Here is a 26800-nt window from a genome sequence, read left to right as displayed (position 1 = left end):
TAAGACACTCCTTCCCCCCCCCCCCAAAAAGAGGGTGAAAATCTAGGTGTGCCTTATGCTTCGAATGTAGCCTCGCCCATATTTATTATTTATTTATTTATTGGATTTGTATGCTGCCCCTCTCCAAGGACTTGGGGCGGCAACGCATATACTCCGTGCATTGCATTTTTAGGTGGTTCCAGGCGACAGGAATCCTCACTACCAGATGGAGCCTGATTTCTGAAGCATCCCAGGAAAGTTCATTGAAAGCTAGGCTTTGTTTCAGAAAGACACGATAAAGAGGCAGTACATCAGTCCTCCTGGACCTGCCATTTCAAAAAACATGCTTCCGGGCTTTCCAGCAAGCCCCTGCCCTTTTGCTGCCTCAGTCGGAGCCTGAATTCCAAAGCAGCCCAGGGAACTGCGTTGAGAGCCTTTTAAACAAATGGGAATTTGCCACCTGGTAAGTCATGATGTCAGTAGGTGGTCTAATAGGGAGTTGTTTAAGAGGGATGGTTTGCATCCATCATACAGAGGTACCCAGGTGCTCGGTGAGGAATTCAGAACTTTTTTGGACAGGCATTTAAACTAGGTAAAGGGGACAGAGATGTACCAGATGTGGAGGATTTCTGTCCCCGACCAATGAGGATAAATCAGTTTCTGGAAGCTTATGAAAAGGGAGCTGTAAATAAAATAGATGTAGTTGTTGATGATAAGGGGCAAACTAATAATGAAAATAATGTTCTTCGGGTAATGTACACGAATGCTCGAAGCTTGAGCAACAAGCTCTGTGAGTTAATGGCCATAATATCTAGAGATAATTTGGATCTGGTTGCCATAACTGAGACATGGTTTAAGGATTCTAATGAATGGGAAATATCCATACCAGGATATACACTGTATAGGAAGGATAGAATAGAGAGAAGGGGAGGTGGAGTAGCCATTTATGTTAAAGAAAGTCTAAAAACAATACTAATTCAAAATACATGTAAAGATCTGGAGACCCTCTGGATTTGCATGCAAAATAAAGACGGTTCTGTCATTAGAATTGGGGTGATCTATAGGCCTCCAGGGCAATCTGAGGAACATGACAACAAGATGGTGGATGAGATTACCCTAATGGCAGTAAAGGGAGATATTGTGGTTATGGGTGATTTCAACATGCCTGATGTTGACTGGAATATCCCCAGTGCCCTTACATGCAAAAGTAAGAATATAGTAGAGGCCTTTACAGGAGCAGCTCTGGCACATCTAGTTAAGACACCAACTAGAGGGGAGAATATTCTAGATTTAGTTTTTACAAATGGGAATTGGGTTTCAGAGGTCAAGGTGGGAGAAAATTTAGATTGCAGTGACCATCTATGTTTGTGGTTTGATGTAAAAACTGATTGTGAGCAATCCTATACTGCAACCAAAGTATTGGATTTCAGAAAAACAAATGTTAATGCAATGGGGGAATATTTAAATAATGAATTAAAGGGGAGGGATAAAATGGCAGGAGCGAGCACCCAGTGGACTGTATTAAAAAAGGCCATCTTAAAAGCCACAAGACTTTATGTAAAGCAAGTAACTAAAGATAAAAGGAAGAAGAAACCGCTATGGTTTAGCAATGATGTAAGGGCTATAATCAATGAAAAAAAGGCTGCCTATAGGAGGTATAAAGAGTCTGGAAGTATAGCTGATAGAGAGGTGTATAAAATGAGACAGAAGGAGGCGAAACAGATAATATATGCTGCTAAAGCCTCAAAAGAGGAAGAAATAGCAAAATCTGTAAAGAAGGGGGATAAAACCTTCTTCAGATATATTAGTGATAGGAAGAAGAAAAACTGCAGCATCACAAAGCTTAGTACTGGGAATAATACATGCATTGATGGTAATAAGGAGATCGCTGACCATTTCAATAGCTACTTCTGTTCAGTTTTCTCAAAAGACACCTTACAAAATAATACTATAGAGGGATATAGCATTGCTTCCAGCTGTATGGATTCAGCTCCAGTGATCTTAGAAGCCGATGTCTTAGAAGAACTTGAAAGATTAAAGATAAATAAGGCAATGGGTCCAGATGGCATCCACCCCAGAGTTCTTAAAGAACTCAGATCTGTCATTGCTACCCCCCTGACTGATTTGTTTAACCAATCCCTGTTAACAGGAGATGTTCCTGAGGATTGGAGAATGGCCAGTGTTGTGCCTATCCACAAGAAGGGCAGTAGAGAAGAAGCTGGTAACTACAGGCCAGTTAGCTTGACATCAGTTGTAGTTAAAATGATGGAGACTCTACTCAAAAAGAGGATAAATCAGGATCTAAAAAACAATAACTTATTGGACCCAAATCAGCATGGCTTTACTGAAGGCAAATCGTGTCAGACTAATCTCATTGAGTTCTTTGACTATGTCACAAAGGTGTTGGATCAAGGTGGTGCCGTGGATATTGCCTATCTGGACTTCAGCAAAGCCTTTGATATAGTTCCACATAAACAGCTGATAGATAAATTAGTGAAGATTGGACTTAATCCCTGGATAGTTCAGTGGATTTCAAGCTGGCTGAAGCATAGACATCAGAGAATTATTGTTAATGGCGAGTATTCTGAGCAGAGACAGGTTACAAGCGGTGTGCCACAAGGGTCTGTTCTGGGTCCTATTCTTTTTAATATGTTTGTGAGTGACATAGGGGAAGGTTTGGTAGGGAAGGTTTGCCTATTTGCCGATGACTCTAAAGTGTGCAATAGGGTTGATATTCCTGGAGAGGTCTGTAATATGGTAAATGATTTAGCGTTACTAGATAAATGGTCAAAGCAATGGAAACTGAAGTTTAATGTTTCCAAATGTAAAATAATGCACTTGGGGAAAAGGAATCCTCAATCTGAGTATTGCATTGGCAGGTCTGTGTTAGCAAAAACTTCAGAAGAGAAGGATTTAGGGGTAGTGATTTCTGACAGTCTCAAAATGGGTGAGCAGTGTGGCCAGGCGGTAGGAAAGGCAAGTAGGATGCTTGGCTGCATAGCTAGAGGTATAACAAGCAGGAAGAGGGAGTTTGTGATCCCCTTATATAGAGCGCTGGTGAGACCACATTTGAAGTACTGTGTTCAGTTCTGGAGACCTCACCTACAAAAAGATATTGACAAAATTGAACGGGTCCAAAGACAGGCTACAAGAATGGTGGAAGGTCTTAAGTATAAAACGTATCAGGAAAGACTTAATGAACTCAATCTGTATAGTCTGGAAGACAGAAGGAAAAGGGGGGACATGATCGAAACATTTAAATATGTTAAAGGGTTAAATAGGGTTCAGGAGGGAAGTGTTTTTAACAGGAAAGTGAACACAAGAACAAGGGGACACAATCTGAAGTTAGTTGGGGGAAAGATCAAAGGCAACATGAGAAAATATTATTTTACTGAAAGAGTAGTAGATCCTTGGAACAAACTTCCAGCAGACGTGGTTGGTAAATCCACAGTAGCCGAATTTAAACATGCCTGGGATAAACATATATCCATTGTAAGATAAAATACAGGAAATAGTATAAGGGCAGACTAGATGGATCATGAGGTCTTTTTCTGCCGTCAGTCTTCTATGTTTCTATGTTTCTTTCCTCCAGATCCTCGTATTTCAGGTATCCTTTTTGCAATTGGGGAGAAGGATCTGCCACCTGAAAACACTTTCATTTATTATTAATTGGACTTATATTCCGCCCCTCTCCCTGGACTTTTACATTGCAATATCTGTTGGTCATTCTACTCCAGGACCTTCATTCCTGGGTTCCAACAAAGTCAATGGGGAAACTGGCAGAGGTCTGGAGCAACAATCACATGACCATGGGACACTATGACCATATAGGATTCACCTGATGACATCTGACTGCCACATATGACATAATAGGTCAGCAGGGTAATGGCCATATTGTATTTTACTACTACTCTCTTAGCAACAAAACTGTTGCTTCCAATTACCATCATTATTTTATTTATTTGTTTATTTGTTTGTTTTGTCAAGTACATATTGGTGGTATACAGAGATATAATAATATTTATATACATGATACTAGTAAAAGAGAAACATTAGGACAGGGGACAGAAGGCACTCTGTTGCCCTTATGCACGCCCCTTACTGACCTCTTAGGAATCGGGAGAGATCAACAATGGACAAGGTAAGGTTTTGGGGTTGGGTGATGATACTACAGAGTCTGGTAGTGAGTTTGATGCATCAAATACTTGGTTATTAAAGTGAGGATTATAATACTTTTTAGTCTTTTTATATATCGTTTCATCCAATGAGGCCATTTGTTGTTTTAAAGAATTCTGCAGCTCAGGACTCAAAAACTTCTGCTCAAAATTAGAAGTTAAGAAGAAATAACAGGTAAAAAAAAAAGAGGGGGGGTCTCTTTAGAATGTAGATAATTTTTGTTAAATAGATTAATAACTAATTTAACAACTAACTGATTGATGTCCTCCTAGAGAACTTCTAAGAGAGCCAGTTTAATGTACTTGTTAAGGCATCAGGCTTGAAAGTGGTAGACTATAAATACTAGTCTTTCCTGTGGCACAAGGCTACCTGGGTGCCTTGGGCCAGTCACTCTCTCTCAGTCCAAGGAGGGGACAATGACAAGCCACTTCTGAAAATGCTGTCAAAAAACCCTCCAGGGACTAGTCCATACAGTCAACAGTGACTCAAAGGTTAACAACAGGAATTGTGCTTCAAACATTTTGTTGGGTTTTCAATAGTTTTCCCTTGTGTACTCAGCTTGTGAAAGCAGCCCAGCAATCTTTAAAAATGCTGATTGCTACCTTCAAATATTTATAGGAAATGTTACAAGAATTTAAAAGATATTCTGTCCAGTACTGTCATTTTAACACAATAATGATTTATTACAGTACAGTAAAATACTAAATGGGAACTCGAGAAACAGTGAACTGGGGGGGTGCAATTCTTTCACAGATTATGGTTTATATAATTGGCAGCATGTGAAAGACTATTATTACCTCGAATCTAATTACAATTTATCAAAATCACATGAAACTTAAATGATTTCAGAATTTTTCTTCACTCTTTGAGATTGCAAGACTAAAAAAAAAAAGATACTGAAGACATGCTGACATTCAGTTTACATAAATTTATGGCTTTTCCCCCGAATGATCTGACAGTTTAGCCAATAAACGCCCTGAGTCCTCAGAGAGGGGAGGCATATAAATCCAATCAAATAAATAATAATAATAGAACAAATTCCTTTTGTTTTAGAAAGCATTACCAGGTTATGGCAGATCAGGAAATTGCAAAAAGTCCTGATCCTCTTCCCTCAATGGAGTCGAAGATTCAGAGTCAAATCTCTAATTAATAGATTTAAAGGAATGGCTCTCAGAAAAAATCTAGTATCTGAACTTTTCCAAATGATCACTGTCCTCTCTGAGAGTCAAGAATATGTATAAATTAGACAACTCTAACTGGAAATAAAATTAGTTGAGTTTGAACTGTTCGTTTCTCCAATATAGGATTGGTAGAATCTTTTGCAGCATCTATCATTTGAAATGAGCTCTGTTGCTTCAGAAAACAATCTATAAATTGATGCATTGTTTGATCCTTTGTTGAAACAATTCCATTACTTAAAAGATATACAGCTCAGTTCAGCTCTATTTAGTGAATAGTGAACTAAAGTTTCATATTTTATCAAGGGCACTTGTCTTACAGACTGCCACCTTTTAAAGAAAAATATTTAGTTCATGTAGAAAACATACAAACGCTTTCTATATTTGAGCCAAACATGCAAATAGAGGCCATTATTTTCAAGTTGATTTACCCACAGTTCAGGTAATATTAATCACTACTTTGCAATTTAAGAAACTTATCCCCCCCCCCCCAAAATCCATGAATTGAAATTTGTCAGGCAAATGTGGAGAGGTGAGGAAAGAAGCTTCAATCCATAAAAACCTTATGCGCCTCCATACAAGACAAGTAGATTGTTAAAAGAATAATGGAGTGTCTTTGAATTTTGCATTATTCTACTCAGGCTATGCTTTGAAGTTCTCTGATGGGAATGTCATCCACCTACTAGACCATCTGGAGAAGAAAATGACTATGCTCCTACAAAGAAGATTGCCAGTCAAATTCTCAGTGCTTAGATATTTTCCACTTTGTGGGCTTAAAGTCCACTAGAGTAGGAGTAGACTTGGTCTAAGTTCGATTCCACATTGAAATAAATATGTATATTTCAAGGATAATGCTATATTGCAACTCTTCTGTCGATAACCAGACAAAGGTACGGGACCATCTGCTATGCCAGTTAGGTCCCACAGACTTGGCCTTCTCCAGGTCCTGTCAGTTAGACAATGTTTCTTGGCAGGGCTTAGGGGAAGAGCCTTCTCTGTGGTGGGCCTGGCCCTATGAAACTAACTCCCTCATAGCCCACCCACCCACCCCACCTTCCGTAAGGCCTTAAAGATCCACCTCTGCCGACAGGCTTTGGGCCACTAAGTTTAACATCTAGCCCCGGCAATGAATGAACTTATATGCATGATTGGATGAATGTGAGCGACTGATTCTTAAGAAATTGGGTTTTTAAGAAATGGGGGTTTTAGGGGTTTTTTTGTTTTAGATTTCTAGATGTTATATTTTTTTTCCTTGATGTGAGCTGTCCTGAGTCTGAGGCAAAGGGCAGCATAGAAATATAATAAATTGATTAGATAGATAGATAGATAGATAGATAGATAGATAGATAGATAGATAGTAAAAAGATGCATACTAAATCTTCTGATAGCAACAAGAAAACAGTTGGGGGCAGAAGCAGGACAGATGAACAGATGGTGCTGAAAGGAAGAAACAAACAGGGACGCTTTTAATATTCTAAAGTGGGTAAATTTCACTCATTTTACCTTCTGTCAATAGCCTCTGCATCTTCCTCTAAATTGGTTTGGATATTTTGAGGACAGAACTGCCCTCCATCAGAGAATATACAGTAGTCCCTCACCTATCGCTGGTGTTACGTTCCAGACCTGGCCGCGATAGGTGAAATCCGCGATGTGGAATTTATCGACTGATAGTACTTATTTAAGTATTTATATTGTAATTGTTTGGTAAGTTTTCATTGTTTTAAGTGTTTATAAACCCTTCCCACACAGTATTTATTTTAGATACAGTATTTAAATACAGTATTTACAATTTTAGATATATATATATTTTTTAAAAACCTGCCGATCGAGTTCGGCGGGCTGTTTAAATCTGCCGATCGACTTCCTCAGAAACCCGCGATGAAGTGAAGCCGCAGTAGGTGAAGCGCGGTATAGCGAGGGACTACTGTATCTGCTTTTGTGGGCCATGGTACTATAGGCAGGTATTAAGAGCTGCTTTTCTGCATTTACTAATCTATCCAGAAATATTAGAACTTTATACGCAGATATATGAGTAATATGATTTTAGAAGTGTGGTATCATGGAATACACAACAACAAAAATAATTTTAAAATGCCCACAAAAGGAGAAATGGGAATGGGATTTTCAGACTTCTCCTGTATTTTATAATGTACTGCACTCTTCATATAGTCTTGCAAAAATAAAGGTTATCAGCTCCATCAACAAATTCTATAATTCTAATGTCAATGAGTAGGGAAGAAAAATAACATATTTTATCACCTTTTCATTTATAGTGTTTTATTAAACCCTACCTTGATTCCTTCATATTTTGCAAATTATGAATCTAGATTATGCCTCTATCATTTGTGTCAATTTCCAACTACAAATTTCTAATCAAATTATTATGCAAAACTTCTAAAGCAAGTTTTTGTTGCAGACCTGGGGCAAAAAATGCAGGACCTAAAACAATCCTTTTTCATTAGAAGGTTTAATTTAAGCTTGGTCTCACTCCACACTCCACATAAAATTTATAACCGTAAGATAAGTTTTTCTTTTAATTTAGAAGTTTGAAAAAATATATTGAAAGCATAACAATTATTTCTTGAATATATATAAACATATATAAACCATATAAAATGTTCTTTTTACATTATATTAAATCACTTGCAAAAATGGCAAATTAGATAATTTTTGCTTGATTTAGAAAATGTTCAAAAAATTTGGAACTTTTGCTGTTCAAAATAAATTATGTATTTGCATAATTTATGCATCACCCTTAATTACTCTGAAATGTATCCTTGAAGGCTCAAGGCTCATCCTTAGTTTCTTTCTTCCTCTTTTCCTCACTTTTATCTTTCTTCCCTTTTGTGTGTTGCTTTTGAAGACTCAGTCTTTTTATAGTCCATTTAACTTTACTTGTTCCATTTTCCCACACTTAGCTTAATCTCTCCAATTCTGTCTTTCTCATTTTACTATTCTATTATGTCTTCAAAATTCAGCTCCAGTTGCCCTCCAGCACACAAAAAACGAACATCTTCATTGTTGTGGGGGTTTTTTATATTAAAAAAACAATAACCAATGAAACACAGAAAGAAACAAACAGAAATAGACCTACTTCCACCAAAGAATAAAGACCTGAAACGAATAAAATGTTTTTGTTGTTTTTCTCTGGCAGTGATCCAAATAAAACAAAACATGTGATCTTCCATGGAGGAATGTTTTTTGTCTTGTTGTAAAAGACCGCTTTTCACCTTTTTTTAATAGTGCATTTTAAAAGGATGCTGCAATGCAACATACATTTCACTTAAGCGGAAAATGAAACATTTTTGCCATAAGCTGCGTACAAAATATTCTCTGGGTTTGATTTAAACAAGATCTGAAAAAGTGAACTACCAAAGAGAGGGCCAAAAGAGAATATGAAAATAAAGTTACTTTTCAGGAACATTTTTTATTATTATTTACACACATTTCTTTTAGATGCAAGCCATATTCGTTTTTCTTTATGGATAAGTAGAATTCATGGGTCAGACAAATGCTAATTCCTTTTGGGGTAAGCAACATTACACGCACGCACAAAACCCACATTCTTTTCTTAAATTGTATTAACCCTTTTCCAATCTTAAGTGAACATTCTGCTAAAATACCCAAATGCACCACCTTTCACCAGTTTTTCCTCATGAAACATAGAAGACTGACGGCAGAAAAAGACCTCATGGTCCATCTAGTCTGGATACTATTTCCATTACTATACTTATACTATTTCCTGTATTTTAGCCTACTATATGTTTATCCCAGGCATGTTTAAATTCAGTTACTGTGGAATTGCCAACCACGACTGCTGGAAGTTTGTTCCAAGGATCTACTACTCTTTCAGTAAAATAATATTTTCTCACATTGCTTTTGATCTTTCCCCCAACTAACAGAACAGAACATTGGCTAAGTGTGATTGGACACAAAAGGAATTTGTCTCCGATGCATAAGCTGTCACTGTACATATAAACAACAAAATAATATAATCATAAGATATCAATAGAAAAGATGACAAGGATAACAGTAATACAGCCATACTACATGGGTAAATGTACTTTGACATAAGACAGTACTGTGGTAATTAGGTGTTCAGCAGAATAATGGTACAAGAACTGGAAGATTATAAGAGGCATTGAAAACAGTTTCTTTGCAGGCATTCTCCCACCTACCAATCTAGAAGACAGTTATTTCTATTATTTAAATCCATTAATCAATATGCATCTTTCTAAAGTGATAGAAACCAGATCTCCCATGACACAGTGTAAATGCTTGAACAGTGCTTTATTTTTTCCTAGTCCTTCAGTCTCAAAGCTAAACATCCTCAAGTTCTTTAGCCTTCTTAAAAACAAAACACAACCTAGCTATTAGTTGCCTGATCAACCTTGTTGCTTTTCTTATCTTGGTTCTTTTGAATCCTTCTTAAAATGTGGTGTTCAAAATTGAGGACTCGCCAATTCAAAGGTTTTGTTACTTTAGATCAGTGTTTCCCAACCTTTTTTGAGCCACGGCACATTTTTTACATTTACAAAATGCTGGGGCACACCACCAACCCAAATGACACAAAATGACACCCCAAGACATTCTCCTCTCTTTTTCCATCCCTGTCTCCTCCCCACCCTTGTGTGTGTGTGTGTGTGTGTGTGTGTGTATACATTCTTGAACCATTTCCAAAAACAGGTGAGGGCTGGGTTTTTTCTCTCTCTTATTCTTTGGCTTTTTATCATATGCTTTAAATCAAGAGTCACTTCTCTCTCTCTTTTGTTTCTCTCTCTTCTCATTCTCTGTCTCAATCATTTTCTCGTTCTCTTTTTTCCTCCCCTTTTTGTTCATCTCTCTCTCTCTCTCCCTTCTTCTCTTTTTCTCTCTCTCTCTCTCTCTTTCTCACTCTTGCTTTCTCTCTCTTTCGCTTTTCTTTCTCTCTTGCTTTCTCTCTCTCACATTCTCTTTCTCTCTCTCTCTCACTCTCACACACTCTCTCAGCAAAACCTGAGCTTCCTTCTTCGTGGCACACCTGACCATGTCTCGCGGCACTCTAGTGTGCCACGGCACACTGGTTGAAAAACACTGCTTTAGATGATTTAGAAAGTGTACTTCTGCTTATCACTAAAACTGTTTTTTTTACATGCAGCCATATTATACTCCTGACTCATGTGGAGTTTACAGTTAATGGCTAATCTAATGTATTTTCCACACATTTTCCGTAACTACTCTTACAAGTCAGGTATGACCTATCTTATATTGCTCACATGATTTCTAGTTCTTAAAGAGGGGTATTTTGCAACTTTCTTGTTTAACCCTTGTTCTGTTATTTTAAGTTCTCTCTCCAACCTATCAGGATCATTTTCTCATTTTCTATTGGATTAACTACACTGCCGAATTTTGTGTCTTCTGGAAATCTGATAGGCATTTCCTGTATTTCTTCTCTGCGTTTGCCAATAAAAGCATTATAGTAATACAGGATGCAAGACTGAACTTTGTGGCACACCACTTGATACCTCTCCCCACTGTCCAAGATATGGTTAATGAGCACTTAAGGGCAGTACCGACAAAACACTTCTCTTTGAATTAGAGAAGCCATGGATACAGAGACAGCGGGAGGCTGGACTGAAGCAGTTGCACAAGCCTGGAGGAAAAAAGGCTGCGATTTTAACAATGTGAAGAAAAATCTTTGTGTGCACTTGCATGCGTTATGAAGCATTTCGTTTGGCACTTTCTTTGAAGGATTTACAAACCTAACTACTTTTCCTTTGCTGCTTTGATTGCGTTTTATTTCTGTGAAAACCCATTGTTAGACATGGTCTTGTTATAACGTCATTAGAAATGGAACCACTATGAGTGCAACTGTTCAGACAATAGTCAATTCTAGGTGCTTTCTACTTTGTAAAGCAAATCAAACTTTTAATAAGGTCCACAAAATAGCATAGAACTTTAAAAAATATTTCAAATATTTACTATTTTCCCACTTACAGAAACAAAGAAAAACTATGCTCCCAGAGACTCTGTCCTTCACATTTTCTCTACTATTTTTCATTAATTCATTTTCTTTTGATACATGGGAGATACTGTGCGAAAAAGATGGATTTGCTCTAATTTAACAGGTTCAACGTTGCATTAATTTTAATCCTTAATTAATACTCAAAGAACAAAAATATAGTAGGAGAAGATAGCGAAAGTAATGTGGCATGCATAAATATCTCAGATGAAATGAGGCATAACCATATTAAATATTTTTTTCAACAAATTCTTTTGCTGCATATATTCTTTAAACAGTTTTATTGCTTGAAATATTGAATACAAGACCATTTATTCATTTTATTTATAAGAAACATAAAATGAAATCTTATTTATGGACATATGAAATCAATTCAACTGTTAGTATCTAAACAAATCTATTTATTTAGAAAAATCCCTCTAATTTTATTTTATTTCACTAATTTACACAGGCACTAAAAAGTTGAGTTGGGTGATGATAAAATTGCAACTTTGACTCAAGAGAATAAAACAGCTGTTAAAAAAGAGGAACCTGTAGCTATGGTTGCTAAAAATGATTAGCCTTTCTTTAAAATGTTCCTGTAATTCTATTATTATTATTATTATTATTATTATTATTATTATTATTATTATTATTATTATTATTATTATTTATTATTCCATTCATGGGGGCTTCTCATGTCAAGTAATGGACCGGGAAAGGTTTCTTTAACCGGATTGTTTTGGGTTTGGAGTCTATGTATTACTGACTGTATCCAGAGCATAGCCAAGTCGAGTCTGATTCTTCGGATTGGTCAAAGCTGGGACCTAACAGGGCGCATCCTATCAAAAGTAACAGACTCAGTCCTCATTCTGAGTGGATGAGGACAACCCATTCTGAATGCTAGCTCCACCCACGATGGAGAAGAGATAACTTTTGATACTTTGCTTTTCAAGTATTTAAGCATTTTGCCCTTTATGTTACTATTATACTATTCAAAGGTTTTGACACTAGATAGTGTAAAGATAATACTAGATTATAGTTTACAATTATATGATGGGGGAAATGGCAATTCTATACTATTGCCAGTTTTATTTGGCTTGCTCTTTAGCTTAAAATGTGTTTTTGCATTAAAGTCATCTGTAGTTCGCATATATATAAATCTACTGAAGTTCTTCACGTTTATAGGTTACTAGTTTATGTACTATAATATTCTCTTTGAAGTGAATCCTGTTACGGCACATTAATTTTTATAGTTCAAACATTCTTTTTTACAAAGATTGATTTTCAGGGAGCTGTGAATCATAGTTTGTTAGACAGCAATATGTTCTATTCCCATGCTCATTATCCTTTTACTGTATTGGCATAAATAAAGGTAAATGAAGGATCATAAATGTACTGACTGCATTTTAACATTTTATCATTATGTGACTCATAATATTGTGTACTGAATGCTATTATTTTGCTATTGCTAAAATGGAGCTTTAATTGTGGTATAATAATATTGGATATTGAAAAAAAAGTAACTCATTGGTTGTTCAATAAGACATCACCAGGCAGATAAGCTGCTGGAGGACCTAGATTTTTGGGGGCAATATGCTGATTCTGTAAACTGCTTAGAGACAGTTCTAAAGCACTGTGAAGTGGTATATAAGTCTAAATGCTATTGCTAAATGCAGTCATTTGTAAATTAATGTCATTACTGATGATAGTAATGACATTAATGATTACTGATTATGTAAAATCAGATTTTCATTTAAAAACATAAATCCGCCCCTGAATTTAATATAACTTTGCAAAATACTTCTGGGATTGCAATAGCAAAAATATAAAAGAATGGAGTACACAGATATGCGTTGAATTATCACATAATTTGTTTGCTAAGCACAAACATTTTAGAATCTGAAGACATAATATTTGCAGCATTTAAAAGTAGCTCAAATAACTTACTTCTCTGCTTACAGTGCTTTTAAGCACTTTAAATTTGAAGAATCCCAATATTTTTATTAAGGAAAAATGAATTGTACTTGTTCAGATCCTTATCTTTTATAAATTTTGTCAATGCTGTTTGAAACACTGACTTTATTTCAAAATAAAATTTTACTGACCTTCACTTCGTATATAATTTCCAACATAGTAGGTTCATTTGTTATTAAGTTCAAAAGAGGAAAAAGTATGATATTGGTACCAAAGTTACATGGATTTTTCAATTTCTTGACTGTATTTTCAAATAGAGAAGTTTAAAAATTTAAAAATTCTGTTGTGTTTCATTTTAGATTTCTTTATTATGCCCAATAATTATTCCCAATTTAAATAATAAACAATTGTGAAAGAAGACAATAATTGTGAGTTTCAGAAAATTGCACAGTGATAAAGTGAAGTCAGAAACCTTTCTTGCAGGGAAATATAATACTCATATGTTACAAACACAAATTATTAAAATGGTTCATTTCAACTATATGTTCTTCCTAAGTACCATGCTAGAGTTTTAGCTCTCCCAGTAAATGTTTTCTTCTCTTGGATAAACAAAAGTGTTCAGATCCTAAAGCAATCAAAACAATTATCTGAATAGTTATTTTAAAGATGGTGATGAGGTAGGATGTGTCTTCAATCACTAATTACAAATAACAACAATCATCATTCTAAAAAGCAGGAGAGAGCAATGATCTTCATTCCCACAGTACAGTAATTCCTAAACCATTCCAGTAATTTTCCATGAATTTACAGTTCCAGCGCTAGCCAAATGGTGATGGTTGCAATAAACCCGTTTCACTGGGAAAAATTACATATAAGAATAGATCGGACCACACGTTTCCTGAATAGAACTCGGACCACACGTTTCCTGAATAGTTTTTATCCCAGAGCTATACTCGCACTTAACAACGAACTAAGGGTCACCATCAGTGAACTGTTGGACAATATTACTCGGTTTGTCATGTAGATGGTTGAGTGATTCAGGGTGGGGAATTTGTAGTGGGTGGGACATTTTATTCTATTTTTTATTCTATTTTTAAATTTTATGTATGGTGGGACTGGTCTCTGGGTGTCACACGACTTTCGTTGCCAATGACAATTCATTTTTGACAATGATAACAAATTTATTATTATTATTATTATTATGATTATTATTATTATTATTATCCTTAATCAAGTGAAGGCTGCTTTTATAGATATACGAGCAATGCAATACTGAAATAGCAATAGGCCTGGCCCTTTGTCACTCCAATATCTTCACTGCTTCCATGCTTCCAAAGGTCTGACAGTATTCTTTTCATTAATTATGTGACCATAAGAGAAAGAAAAGGCTATTGCTTTAATCTAGGCAGACTAACAATGGCAGCAGAGTGTTGAGAGAAAAGATTCCGACGAGTGAAAGAAAAAATAGTAAGGATGGTAACAACTAGGTATGAGGTGCTTAATTACAATCAAAACATGAATTGTGGCAACTGCATTTCTTAAGGAAAATGTAAGGCAAATGCCTCCTTAAAAAGATACACTGATCCTGTGCTAATAGAAGGAACAATTTCATAATAATTGTCCAAAAATCACCCAAAAGCAAATAAAGGAACAAAACAGCAGAAGAAAAAGAACAACAAACTCCAAGAAAAAACTTACATTTAAAATATAATTTATAGTTTAGTAGAGCAAAATACACAGGGCAAGCTAGAAGTACCATAAAGAAACCAAAATAAGGCTAAATGCATGTACCTGCAAAGTACAGTTCATCATTCGTATTATGTAATCAAACTGCTGATGATCCAGAATTGCACGATTTTGCTGGACGTGGAGGCTTAGTTCCTGCGTCAAACATTGGCGAGCTGCTTTTCCTTTGAGGGCTCTCAATGCAGCAGGCAAGGTCTAAAGACAAGAATGCTAGCAAAAGTAAGAAGAATCCTAATTTTAAATTACATTTTTATGCTAATATTCTGTAATATTACAGAATAAGCTCCATCAGCAATCTTGAATTGTATGAATTGTCCCTATTAAACTACTCACTGAATTATGATTTTTTTATCTAGATAGTTTATTTCATAATTAAACATAACTTTAAACAATAAAACACACAGTGTACAATTAATCAAGCAATTTTCAAGCAAGGTCTTATTTATGACCTAAACACAAAGAATCTATTGGATTCACAAACGTAAGAATCGGAAACCACAAGTTTGTTTTCCATATGTTTGAGGATTGTTATGAAAGGACAAATATGTTGTACAATTAGTCATAATATCAGCAATTTTTTTTAAAAAAAACTTGCCTTAAAAAAAATCTATGAGATAAATTAGTTTGGTTCTCAAATATTTTTCAAGTACAAAATAAAGCATTCAAGGTTGGGTGAGGAGCTTGCATTTCAAAGGGAACATATCTCTCATTATTAAATAACTAATAACGAAATAAAATTGTTCAGTAGAAGGTGCAGAAAACAAAACGGAGGTGAGACTGCAATGCCAAATAATTTTGCTCATTTCTTCACAAACAGTACACTTTTTAAATCTCAAATACTTGCAGTATGAACTGAAAAGGGTAACAAATATATAAATGTAGTTAAGTTTGAAAGGACTAGAAAGAGCTCATCTCTTAACATGTATGGAATTTTTTAGCAACCTGGGAAATCCCTTCAAACAATTTAACAAATCCTATTACCTTTTCAGTCTCCAAAAGTTTATTTTCAAATATAAAGGAAATGCAATTTCTAACAACTTCCAGTCTTTGTGCACTGTTGAAAACTGTGCTTGACTTTTCCACTATGGAAACTAAAAAAGAAAGCAAGCAATAGAAACATATGTGAGGCCATTTATTTTAAAACTACCATCACTAAAAGGTTATAATAGAAACATTCCTAAGATGGTTTCTACATTCCAAGGTTTTATTTTGTACATGTGTTCTTATAAGAAGCACACAAGGATGGATACAAAGATTTTTCCAGGACTAATTCTTAATATAATATACGCTGTATATGGATTTGCATATTATTATATTAGCAGGATTTTAGACTGTTATAAAGAAAAACTGTAAATTGGTAAGAAATATGATTTCAGAGTCTAAAATATATGCATTACAAAAATTCTAAATTTTACTTTTCTGTTCAGTTTTTCAAATTTTAATTGTTTCCTAATGCTTTCTACTTTGTATTACATTGTGAGCCACCCAGAGTCACTGTATCAGTGAGATGGGTGGCGTAGAAATTTAATCAGTACATACAGGGGAAAGGGAGGGAAATCATTAAGTGTTGTACCACATGATTCTTGACAAAACTATATTTTCTTTTATGTACACTGAGAGCATATGCACCAAGACAAATTCCTTGTGTGTCCAATCACATTTGGCCAATAAAGAATTCTATTCTATTCTGTCTATGGAAAACATGATGTGCCAATCAAAAGACTAAAATTTAGAAGCAAGATTGTTTAACTTTGGTGATGATATTTCTTTGGTATTTTCTGTTTTTTCTTTTGTACCAAATGAAGAATAGAAAAATAAAATCTGGTTTCGGGTAAAGTTTTAATTCTTTGCTTGCAGTTTGAGTTTCTCCAATAAGAATGGGAGGTTATAGAAGATAAAGAGATTAGTGTAAAACCTACCTATTTGAAAACTTCCTGTTTCTCCTCTAGACCACACTAATCTCGTTATTCCAGCTGGTCCAGGACATTTCTAGAAATTATCTCTTGAACTGGATGCCTATTTGTAAACTATCGCCATTCTATCTACAACCCCCCCTCCCCCAATAATGTCTCAAAGATTTCTTCCTATGGTGATTAGGATAACTTTTAAGACTTTTAAGGCTGAGAATGATTATGATTTTGGAGACTTGTAATTCCTATTCTCAAATGCCATTAAAAAAGAATAACACAAATTGGCACCACCTTTTATATTTATCAGAATACAGTGTTCCCTCGATTTTCGCGGGGGATGCGTTCCAAGACCACCCGCGAAAGTCGAATTTCTGCGAAGTAGAGATGCGGAAGTAAATATACTATTTTTGGCTATGAACACTATCACAAGCCTTCCCTTAACACTTTAAAACCCTAAACTGCAATTTCTCATTCCCTTAGCAACCGTTTAGATTATTACTCACCATGTTTATTTATTAAAGTTTATTAGAAAAAATATTTATTAAAGGTGGATGAAAGTTTGGTGATGACGTATGATGTCATCGGGTGGGAAAAACCGTGGTATAGGGAAAAAACCCACAAAGTATTTTTAATTAATATTTTTGAAAAACCATGGTACAGCCGTTTCACAAAGTTCGAACCCGCGAAAATCGAGGGACCACTGTACTACCAAGGTCTTGAATGGTTTTTGAAAAATCAGGGGGATTAATTGTAGGTTTCAAAACAGTTCACAATTTGACTTAAATGAATAAAACATAAGGATAATTATCATACCAACAGGTGGGCCAGCAGGAACCACACATTTCCTCTCAATGCGAGAAGCAGACGGTACACTTTGGTTTTTAATCAAATTTTCCTGAATTAAATCCTGAACCTGACTTTCATTAATCCTGGGGAAAGGAAGTACATGAACTCGTAGATGAGATCCTTCTGTAGGTCGTGGAACTTTCTGGAATGTCATATGAGGATTTGGATTCTCCTGCAGACATTAAATAAAGAGTATTTGTATTCAGGGATGTAACATATTTATTTAATTAAACTATTTGTTTGCCAAAATATTTATTAATAAAGTGCCATTAGAGATTCTTTATTAATATTTAATGCATTGAAGGATAATACCACACTCATCTTGAAATAAAAGTAAAAACTAATTACTTTATATGGAAATCAAACAGTTTAACAATTGATTATCTTACAATTTAAATCTTTTCTGCAAACTTCCCAATAAAACATATTTTATTGACAACCAAAATTAAATCATAAAATCTTTTATTGACGACCAAAATTAAATCATAAAATCTTTTATTGATGACCAAAATTAAATCATAAAATCTTTTATTGATGACCAAAATTAAATCATAAAATGAAACAGCCTCATTGCAGGACATCAATATTATACAGTGAGAGGTAAATAAAATGTCAATCTTATTATAATAAGAAATAGTACTGCTGCAGGCTGAAAAAGGATAGAGTGAAGATCTAAGTTACTTTCAAAAGACATTAAAAGTTTTTTTTAATTCAATTTAGAAGGCTGCCTGACTCCTAAATTACTCTGAGTGTTTTGCATAATGTAACTATAAGAGAAGAAAATAATTAACGAAGAAAATAATAACAATTCCTTTCTGACTTATGATGTGGTCTTAAGGTTTCACAACCTAACGTTCTGTTGCATATCAAATAGAATTTTTAAAATCAAATGTAATAATTAAAAAAACCCATTGCTTACTTAAGAATTATACTTTTAACTTTGTAATTGATTTATATAACTGCAAGCAGCTTTGGGCATATTCAACTTATAATTATTTACAATGAAATATTAATGAATTATATCATAAAAATACACCGTACTTACATTTTTCAATAGCTGCTCTGCAAGTTCTCGGATATGTTTTAACACTTTTAATGAATTGCTCTCTTCAGATTTAATTCGCTCTACTTCGAATGCTACCAGCTTTAAAAATAAAGCATAGTTTTGTTGATAAAAAGCAGTTTTTCAATAGTATTTTTATATAGCCACTAAAAATATTTGCATACCATTTTTAATAATTCATTCCCATTTCTATTTTGCATGCACGCTCTATAATTGTTAATAATTCAAACAATAAATAAAATTGAGATTTTAGGTGTACCAAATTAAGTATTCAGAAATACATATAATGAATACTAAAAGTAAAAGAAATATTTTAAATATTTAATGGCACCTATTTTCACAACACTTGGTAAAATTTCCCAAGTTTGCCTCCTAAAAAATTCTTATACTTTATTGAAAGTTTGTTTTTAAAAAGCCTAAAAATAATAAAGTAATAGTAACAGTTTATAATTTTTAAAATGGTCAACAAAATTTTTATTATGACAAATATTGCAAACTATTTGCACATATTTATCTTACCAGTAACAATTTGCTCTGATGTCTGTTTTTAGGAAAAATAATGTTTAAAAATATTCAACCAAATATTTTGAAAACAAAAATTAATACATGTCCATAATTACTCTTTTAATCTTATTTACTCCAATATATTTTACAAGAGTAATGCGACCAAAAATGAAACCATAAAACCCCCCTCAAACTAATATTTTCTCTCAAGTTTCACAATTGACTTTTAAAACATATGTATATACATGTATATATTCTACCTCATCAAAGAGATCGCAGGATCTATATGGAGGACCTCTTTCTGACACAAAACCTGCAAATGCCATTCCGTTCAGAATTTTGGTAAGGAAATCATTCTCAATTAAGCCCCGTTGGCTTAAGAAAGCTGCCTGCAAATAAAAATAAATTGCAACCATGACTTTATCAGAAACATGAAGAAAAAAAAGGATGGTTAAAATATAATGTAAAATTCAATAAAGAACAACGTGTTTAATGCTCTGAGTCTGTGGAGAGGGGCGGCATACAAATCCAATAAATAATAATAATAATAATAATAATAATAATAATAATAATAATAATAATAATAATAATAATAAAACCAAACCATGAATTACCATAACATCACGGTTGCTGTAAAAACAGAAAACTTTCCATGAATGCATACATATGTGCATTCCAAATATGCTTGGAATGCATTCAGAAATCTGCTTTCTCTCAATAAACTTAAATTATGCAAGGTAAGATGTAAAATGGCTCCATACAGAATCTATTTAACCCAGCTATGTGATCATTTAAAACATAAAAAATGATATAAAAACTAGATTAGATAACTTTATTTACCCTATCAATTCAAATCTGGACTTCTGTTTCTTGAGATACAAGCCAATTTGCTTAGCTCACCTAACACATGGCATCAACACACACACACACACACACAAACACACACCTTTATCTTCCTCTAGGGCATCAGAACATGTGATGAGACAAATGAAGGAACAAAGGGAAGATTGCTGCTAAACAGCCAAAAAAAAATTCGATTGGAAAAACAACTTGGTGGATGAGTTTTGCTTCATGTTCACAATCCAGTTGAGGTCAAAAAGAGTTTCCCCCCATGGTCAGATATTTCTTCGTTTTTGTTTATTCCTCTTTATGGAATGCATTTTGGCTCACTTGCTGAAGCCATCTGGTTCATTTTACAAAACTATTCATTGGATCATGAATTAACATCTAACATGAAGCATATTATTCATTCCTAATCTCTGTTAGAAGGCACAATATTTTTAACCATCTCAGTAGGTAGCTAACCATGGTTCTTCGTGAGCTCATCTTTGCATTCAAACATACTGTATGCTTGCATTAGTACAAACTACATTTACAGAATTTGAAAAGGCTGAGAAGTTTGGCTGGACACTGGATCCTGAAGATCATACCAAGAATCCTAATCATATTGAAATAACAATTAGTAAAAAATAGGCCACAATACTGAGAACTGGAGAAAAAACTTGGTAAGACAACTGCAATTATAGATAACTTGCTATTTTTCTTTATGGTCTCAGTGCTCATACACAGTAAGTTTAGCAGGTGATCTATGGCAGTATTAGATAGCGAGCTACTAAATCAAATGACACTTACAAGCTTGAATACAATACATGATATTGGTAACAAAGATCATATTTTAAAAAATGGAGGTGATAGGTGTACCAATTGATAATGCCCAGATTATAATTATGATTAAACCACTGTTTCTAAGCCAAACAAGATAAAGGGGAAGGTACATGAAATACAAAGAACTTATTGGCTCAGAAGCAGGAAATAATAGCTATTTTAAAGTTTTTATTAAAAGGTAATTGCCATAGATTTAGGCTTTGTAGTTAGCTGGAAGAAGAACACAGACTTAAATTTGGAACCAGACACACAACATTTGTATAGGAGCCTCAAATTTCTGACTTAGGAGCTGAGAAAAAAAATACAATAATTTACAGGAGAGGTATATGCAGAATCAATTTGCTAGATAATATAAAAAATATCAATGGAAAAACTGATTACAGAGTAAAAAGAGCTTTAGAAGCAACCTTAATTTCTTGTGCTGGATAGAAAAAATTCCACCATGTGAGAGATTTCTCTTATTTTCAGTCAGTCAGAAGATCTTTTTGGAAGGAGAGATAGTACTAACTATGTGCTGCCATATTGAACAGCTTGGCAATTCAGATTGTCTCAGCCATTAAAGATGCATCTGGCTGGGTCCTACAGCATCTTGGCAAATATACAAGCAATGTGTCATGTTTGGAGACAAGCTAGAAGACTAGATTTATGGAATGTGGTTCTGAACTGTACCCAATGCAAAATGAAGTATTATGAATGAAATTACTTTGGGAGTAAGTAACAATGCAGAATGAAATTATTTTGGAAGTAACAAAACTCAGTTAGATCAGCATTAGCCTCAGGAATTTTAGCATCAGGTGATACCAAGAGTTAAAACGACTATTGTTAGTTGCAAGAAACAGTTAATTGGAATCCCAAATTCCTTCTTTCCTCTCCCTAATGACAATTTGCACATAATCTGATGGTGTAGCAGCTTTAGCTATTCAGGCACGTATCCAAATGTTAAATAAAGACTCTGGGCCTATTGTACTGGGTACATCTCTGTCCAGCTTGGGAAAACAAGCAATAAATATACAAGCATTGTCACCAGGGTAAATAGTTTTTTGCAAACTGATTCAATATGCAATGTTATATAGAACATCCCAGTTACTATAAATCATAATATATAATCACAGCATTCTTATGCGTAATGATAATGATGATATTGTTAATTGCCCCGATCAGAAGTACAGTCAGCACCCAAATGAAGTGTTCAGACAGTCCTAGGTTCTAAATCAGATCTATTGCTGAATTATACTATTTAATATACCTTTGGTTCTGCCTCATTAAAGATATGAATACTGTATCCCTGTTGCTCAAGGTACTGAACAACAAGATTTAAACAAGTGCAGTAAAACATATCATGTCCATGTATTAATGTATCTATATTATCCAGCAGAGTACTTCAGATCCCTAGTAAAAAGTGAATAGGCAATAGCAACCCACTTCCAAAATTTTGTCAACGAAACTGCAAATAATAGTCTGGGTAGTCATCAGGCATCAACACCAATTCAAAGACTAAAAAGGAAATATGAGGAAACAGCATTTTTTGTTAAATGGAAACTAAATGTAAGAATTACATTTTGGAATTACTCTTTCTCCTAGTTTCCATTTCAGATCTTTACCCTAGATATATCAATTAGATATACTGTACTGTATTATTTTTGGTAGAAAGGAAAAATATTCTACAAGTTCTTTATTATCCATTTACTTAGTAAAACACTTAGTTGGATTTGCAGAAATTCCATTTACACAAAAATGAAAGAGATACAATTACATGTACCATTACATTATAAGCACATAATCTTAGCTTTTAAAACAGCATTGGAAAGAAGTTGTACATTTTTCAAGTTTTCATGAAACTAGATTATCTTCAAATTTCAGACTAGATAAAGGAACTTATTGAACTAATAGTATTTTGCTTATTTTCAATTTTTAAAAATGCAATATTATTTCTAAGCTATTAGGTTCAACTTTATTGTTACCTTATGAAAGTTTATCACAGGTTCCGAATGAATCCTGATTAGCTGAAGACAAGATCTATATCCTTGGAAAAGTTGTGCAAATAATCTAAGAAAGACTCCTCGCACCTCTTTATCCTAAGAAAGACATCAAACTGTTATAATATGCAAATATTATAGCTCGTTCCCAATTAATTCATCTGTAGCCCGAGACCCCAGCGGAATGACAATTTCATTCTTGACAACATACAGGTTTCAAAACCCACCGGCTATTATTCTATTTTAGGATTTTTTTCAAATTAAAGAATGGCAAGCTAAATGGGTTCCAAAGAGACCAAGAAATTATTCTTAACCCTGCTGTTCTGTTCGGGTCGTATGTGACCCGAAGCCAAGTTTGAGTCCCTGTAAAAAATTTTCCCTGCATATCTGAAACTTGAAATTTCATGACTATTCATCATTTCAGGGGTTCTCTCTATGAGAATTTTTTTTGGGGGGTGGGGGGCTTAGTTTTTGCTGGGCAAAAAAAGTTAAAAATCTTCTGTTCCCGGGTCACCCTGACCCGGACCGAAAACTCTTCATTTGCAGTGCTTATGTTTGGTCTTTTTGAAAGCTTTTTTCACTTGGAAAGTAGTCTGAACATTTCTGCACACAATGATATGAAAATTGAAATGAAAAAAGTAATTCTTATTGGTTTATTTTGCTGATATAATGCACGCCCCCCCGTTTTTGTGAAAGTTTTTTCAATTTATGGATAGTTTTGCTTGCAAAATGCATTCTATTTTACTGAAGTTGGTGTGGGATTGGTAGCTTGAACATTTCTGAATATAAGAAAAATATAAAGGAACTGAACAAAATGATTCTTACTGGTTTTTTAACATCAGAAATAAGCCCCCCCCCCCCCCTCAGCTGCTTGCAACCATTTTCACTTTTTATTTTTTTATGCTCCAAATCCGAAATATTCTTTAAAATCTTAGGCATTTATTTACTCAATTTAACAATGCTGACCATCAAAAAAATATTTGTGGGGGTGGGGGAAAATTTTTTTTTCTGGGCAAAAAAAAAGTCACACTTAGTCTGTTCGGGTCATATAGACCCGGACCAAAATGATTTTTTTTAGGCACTTGAATTTGGTCTTTTTGAAAACCTTTTCAACTGGAAAACTAGTTTGAACATTTATGAACATAATGATATGAAAATTGAACTGGAAAAATTGAGACTTATATTTTTATTTTGATCAAAAAGCCCCTCCCCCCATCCTTTTTTAATTTCGTGTCAATTTCTATTTTTTAAGGCTACAAATCCCTAAGGAATTTTCCCCCAAAAGGTTTGATATACTAAATTGAACATTTCTGAATATAAGAAAAATATAAATGAACTGAAAAAAATGGTTCTTATTGGTTTATTTTTGCCACAAAAGGGCCACCCCCCCTCGGCCTTGCTGTGTGCCATTATTGTCACTGTTTATACATATTTGTCTAGAAATATTTGGAATATCCTTTTGAAAATCAACCACATTGTAGCCAGAGAACTAATTTTATGAAACAAATCCATTTTACTAAAAAAAAGTATGTAAGTTTGAAATTAACAGCATAATTTTTATATAAATTGAAATAATTGAGGCATACTGTATGTGCAAAATAAACCAATATGCATCAATTTTTCCAGTTCAATTTTCATATCATTATGTTCAGAAATGTTCAAGCTACCAATACCACACCAACTTTAGTAAAATAGAATGTATTTTGCTAGCAAAACTATCCATAAAGTGAAGACTATGTAAAAAAAACGGGGGGGGGGCGTGCATTTCATCAACAAAATAAACCAATATGCATCAATTTTTCCAGTTCAATTTTCATATCATTATGTTCAGAAATGTTCAAGCTACCAATCCCATACCAACTTTAGTAAAATAGAATGTATTTTGCAGGCATAATTATCAATAAACCTAAAGAAAATTCACAAAAACGGGGGGGGAGGCATATTTATGTGCAAAATAAACCAATAAGGATTAATTTCTTCAGTTCAATTTTCATATCATTGTGTGCAGAAATGTTCAGACTACTTTCCAAGTGAAAAAAGTATTCAAATTGACCAAACATAAGCACTGCAAATGAAGAGTTTTCGGTCCGGGTCAGGGTGACCCGGGAACAGAAGATTTGTTACTTTTCTTAAACAGAACAGCAGGGAAACAACAAAAATGGCAAGCGGCTGAAACCATTATTTGCTTGGAAGTTGCATGTGTAGCAAAAGAAACAACGGTGATGGAACAGATTCTCCTGGAATCTTAGAAATTTCACCAGTATAGATTTTATGACTGGATAACTCCAGTGGATTTTATAACTGGATGACTCCATGGCAGCCATTTAAAAAAAATATATAACATGTTTTCAAGATTCCAAATGTATTCACCCCTCCCCAAAATCTATTCATTAAAATTCTGAAAGGGCTAAAAATCATACTATGATATTAAAATTGAAAATCCCATGTGCTTATATTCCCCCATAATTTCAAGTTGCAAGAATTTTAATTATTCAAGTATAAACCTCACATTTAAGGACACTGGAACTAGTACATTTGATATACCTCAGTTCAGTTTCAATTTTCACCATTATTATTATTATTATTATTATTATTATTATTATTATTACAGTATTATTATTACTATTATTTTATATTATTATTATTATTACTATTACTATTACTACTATTATTATTATTTTATATTATTATTATTATTATTATTATTATTATTATTATTATTATTATTATTATTATTATTATTATTGGATTTATATCCTGTCCCTTTCCGAGGATTCGGGGCATCTTACAGCATATGAAGAAAACAATACATATTCAGAAATCCAATATTAAATAAAACAAACAATCTAAAACGCCAATTTAATTAAAAAGCAATCATTTCTAATCAACCAACATACATTCCATTTAGCATACATTCATTCATAGGCAGAGGTAATGACTAATGCTCCTAGGTCTGTCCACACAAGTGTGTCTTCAGACTCTTACGTAAAGCAAGGAGGTTAGGGGCAGTACGAATCTCTGGGAGAAGCTGATTCCAGAAGGCTGGAGCCTTCACAGAGAAAGTTCTTCCCCTAGGCCCCGCCAAGCAACATTATCTAGTTGATGAGACCTGAAGAAGACTGACTCTGTGGGACCTAACTGGTTGCTGGGGCTCATGCGGCAGAAGGCGGTCCCATAAGTATTCTGGTCTGATACCACATATGCTTTATAGGCCATAACCAACACTTTGAATTGCGTTTGGAAGCTGCAGCCCACGTAGTATTGGAGAGACATGGATATACCTGGGAAGGCCCATAACTGCTTGTGCAGCTGCATTCTGCATGATCTGTAGTTTCTGAACGTTTTCAAAGATAGACCCATGCAGAGAGCATTGCAGTAGTCAACCTTTGAGATGATAAGGGCATGAGTGAAAGATGTTACTCATGCCCTTATATTGCATTTTCCCTTAAACAGTGCAGTGATACTAATTGTGGAAAGTAATTTTAATTCATGGATCACAGATGGGATACTGCTGTAAATGCTTCAAATTATAGTTAAAAGATAGGTCTGATGCCCACGACTCTCAATTTACAATCACAATTGAGCCCAAAATTTTAGTTTGTTTTCTAGCTAGAAGTAGAATTAAGTCTTTCTTATCAACTCCAGCAAGAATTCTTAGACAGCATCTTTGATGGCATAAAGAAAAAATATTAAGGAAAAATACAGAAATGGAAATACATTATATTTTCCTTGTTTATTTCAGCATTGGGAACATTGTGTCTTACCAACATTTTGGATTGTGAAAGAGCGGTTCGAGGGGGAGGAAATGCATAATCTGCGGTTGCCAAATCTGGATATAAAACCTACAATTTCAAGAACAA

The 26800-nt window shown here is 34.3% G+C and overlaps 1 protein-coding gene across 2 annotated transcripts in view; it reads right to left on the bottom strand.

Annotated features, from left to right (window-relative positions):
* The window catches only part of SBF2 (SET binding factor 2), a 264683-nt gene that overhangs the window by 79906 nt on the left and 157977 nt on the right, over window positions 1–26800 (bottom strand). For both annotated transcript variants that reach the window (XM_070763308.1, XM_070763319.1), the window contains exons 10-16: window positions 26705–26782; window positions 22926–23039; window positions 19560–19688; window positions 18778–18876; window positions 17700–17904; window positions 15958–16067; window positions 15022–15171 (exon numbers count right to left, since the gene is read on the bottom strand). In XM_070763308.1, coding sequence (XP_070619409.1) covers window positions 15022–15171; window positions 15958–16067; window positions 17700–17904; window positions 18778–18876; window positions 19560–19688; window positions 22926–23039; window positions 26705–26782 — 885 coding nt within the window. The remainder of the gene's footprint in view (window positions 1–15021; window positions 15172–15957; window positions 16068–17699; window positions 17905–18777; window positions 18877–19559; window positions 19689–22925; window positions 23040–26704; window positions 26783–26800) is intronic.

The sequence above is a fragment of the Erythrolamprus reginae genome, chromosome 1 (genome assembly GCF_031021105.1).
Source record: "Erythrolamprus reginae isolate rEryReg1 chromosome 1, rEryReg1.hap1, whole genome shotgun sequence".
NCBI classification, from domain to species: Eukaryota; Metazoa; Chordata; class Lepidosauria; order Squamata; family Dipsadidae; genus Erythrolamprus; species Erythrolamprus reginae.
Note: the sequence above shows the minus strand (reverse complement) of the source record. Positions and strands in the feature narration are given on the sequence as shown.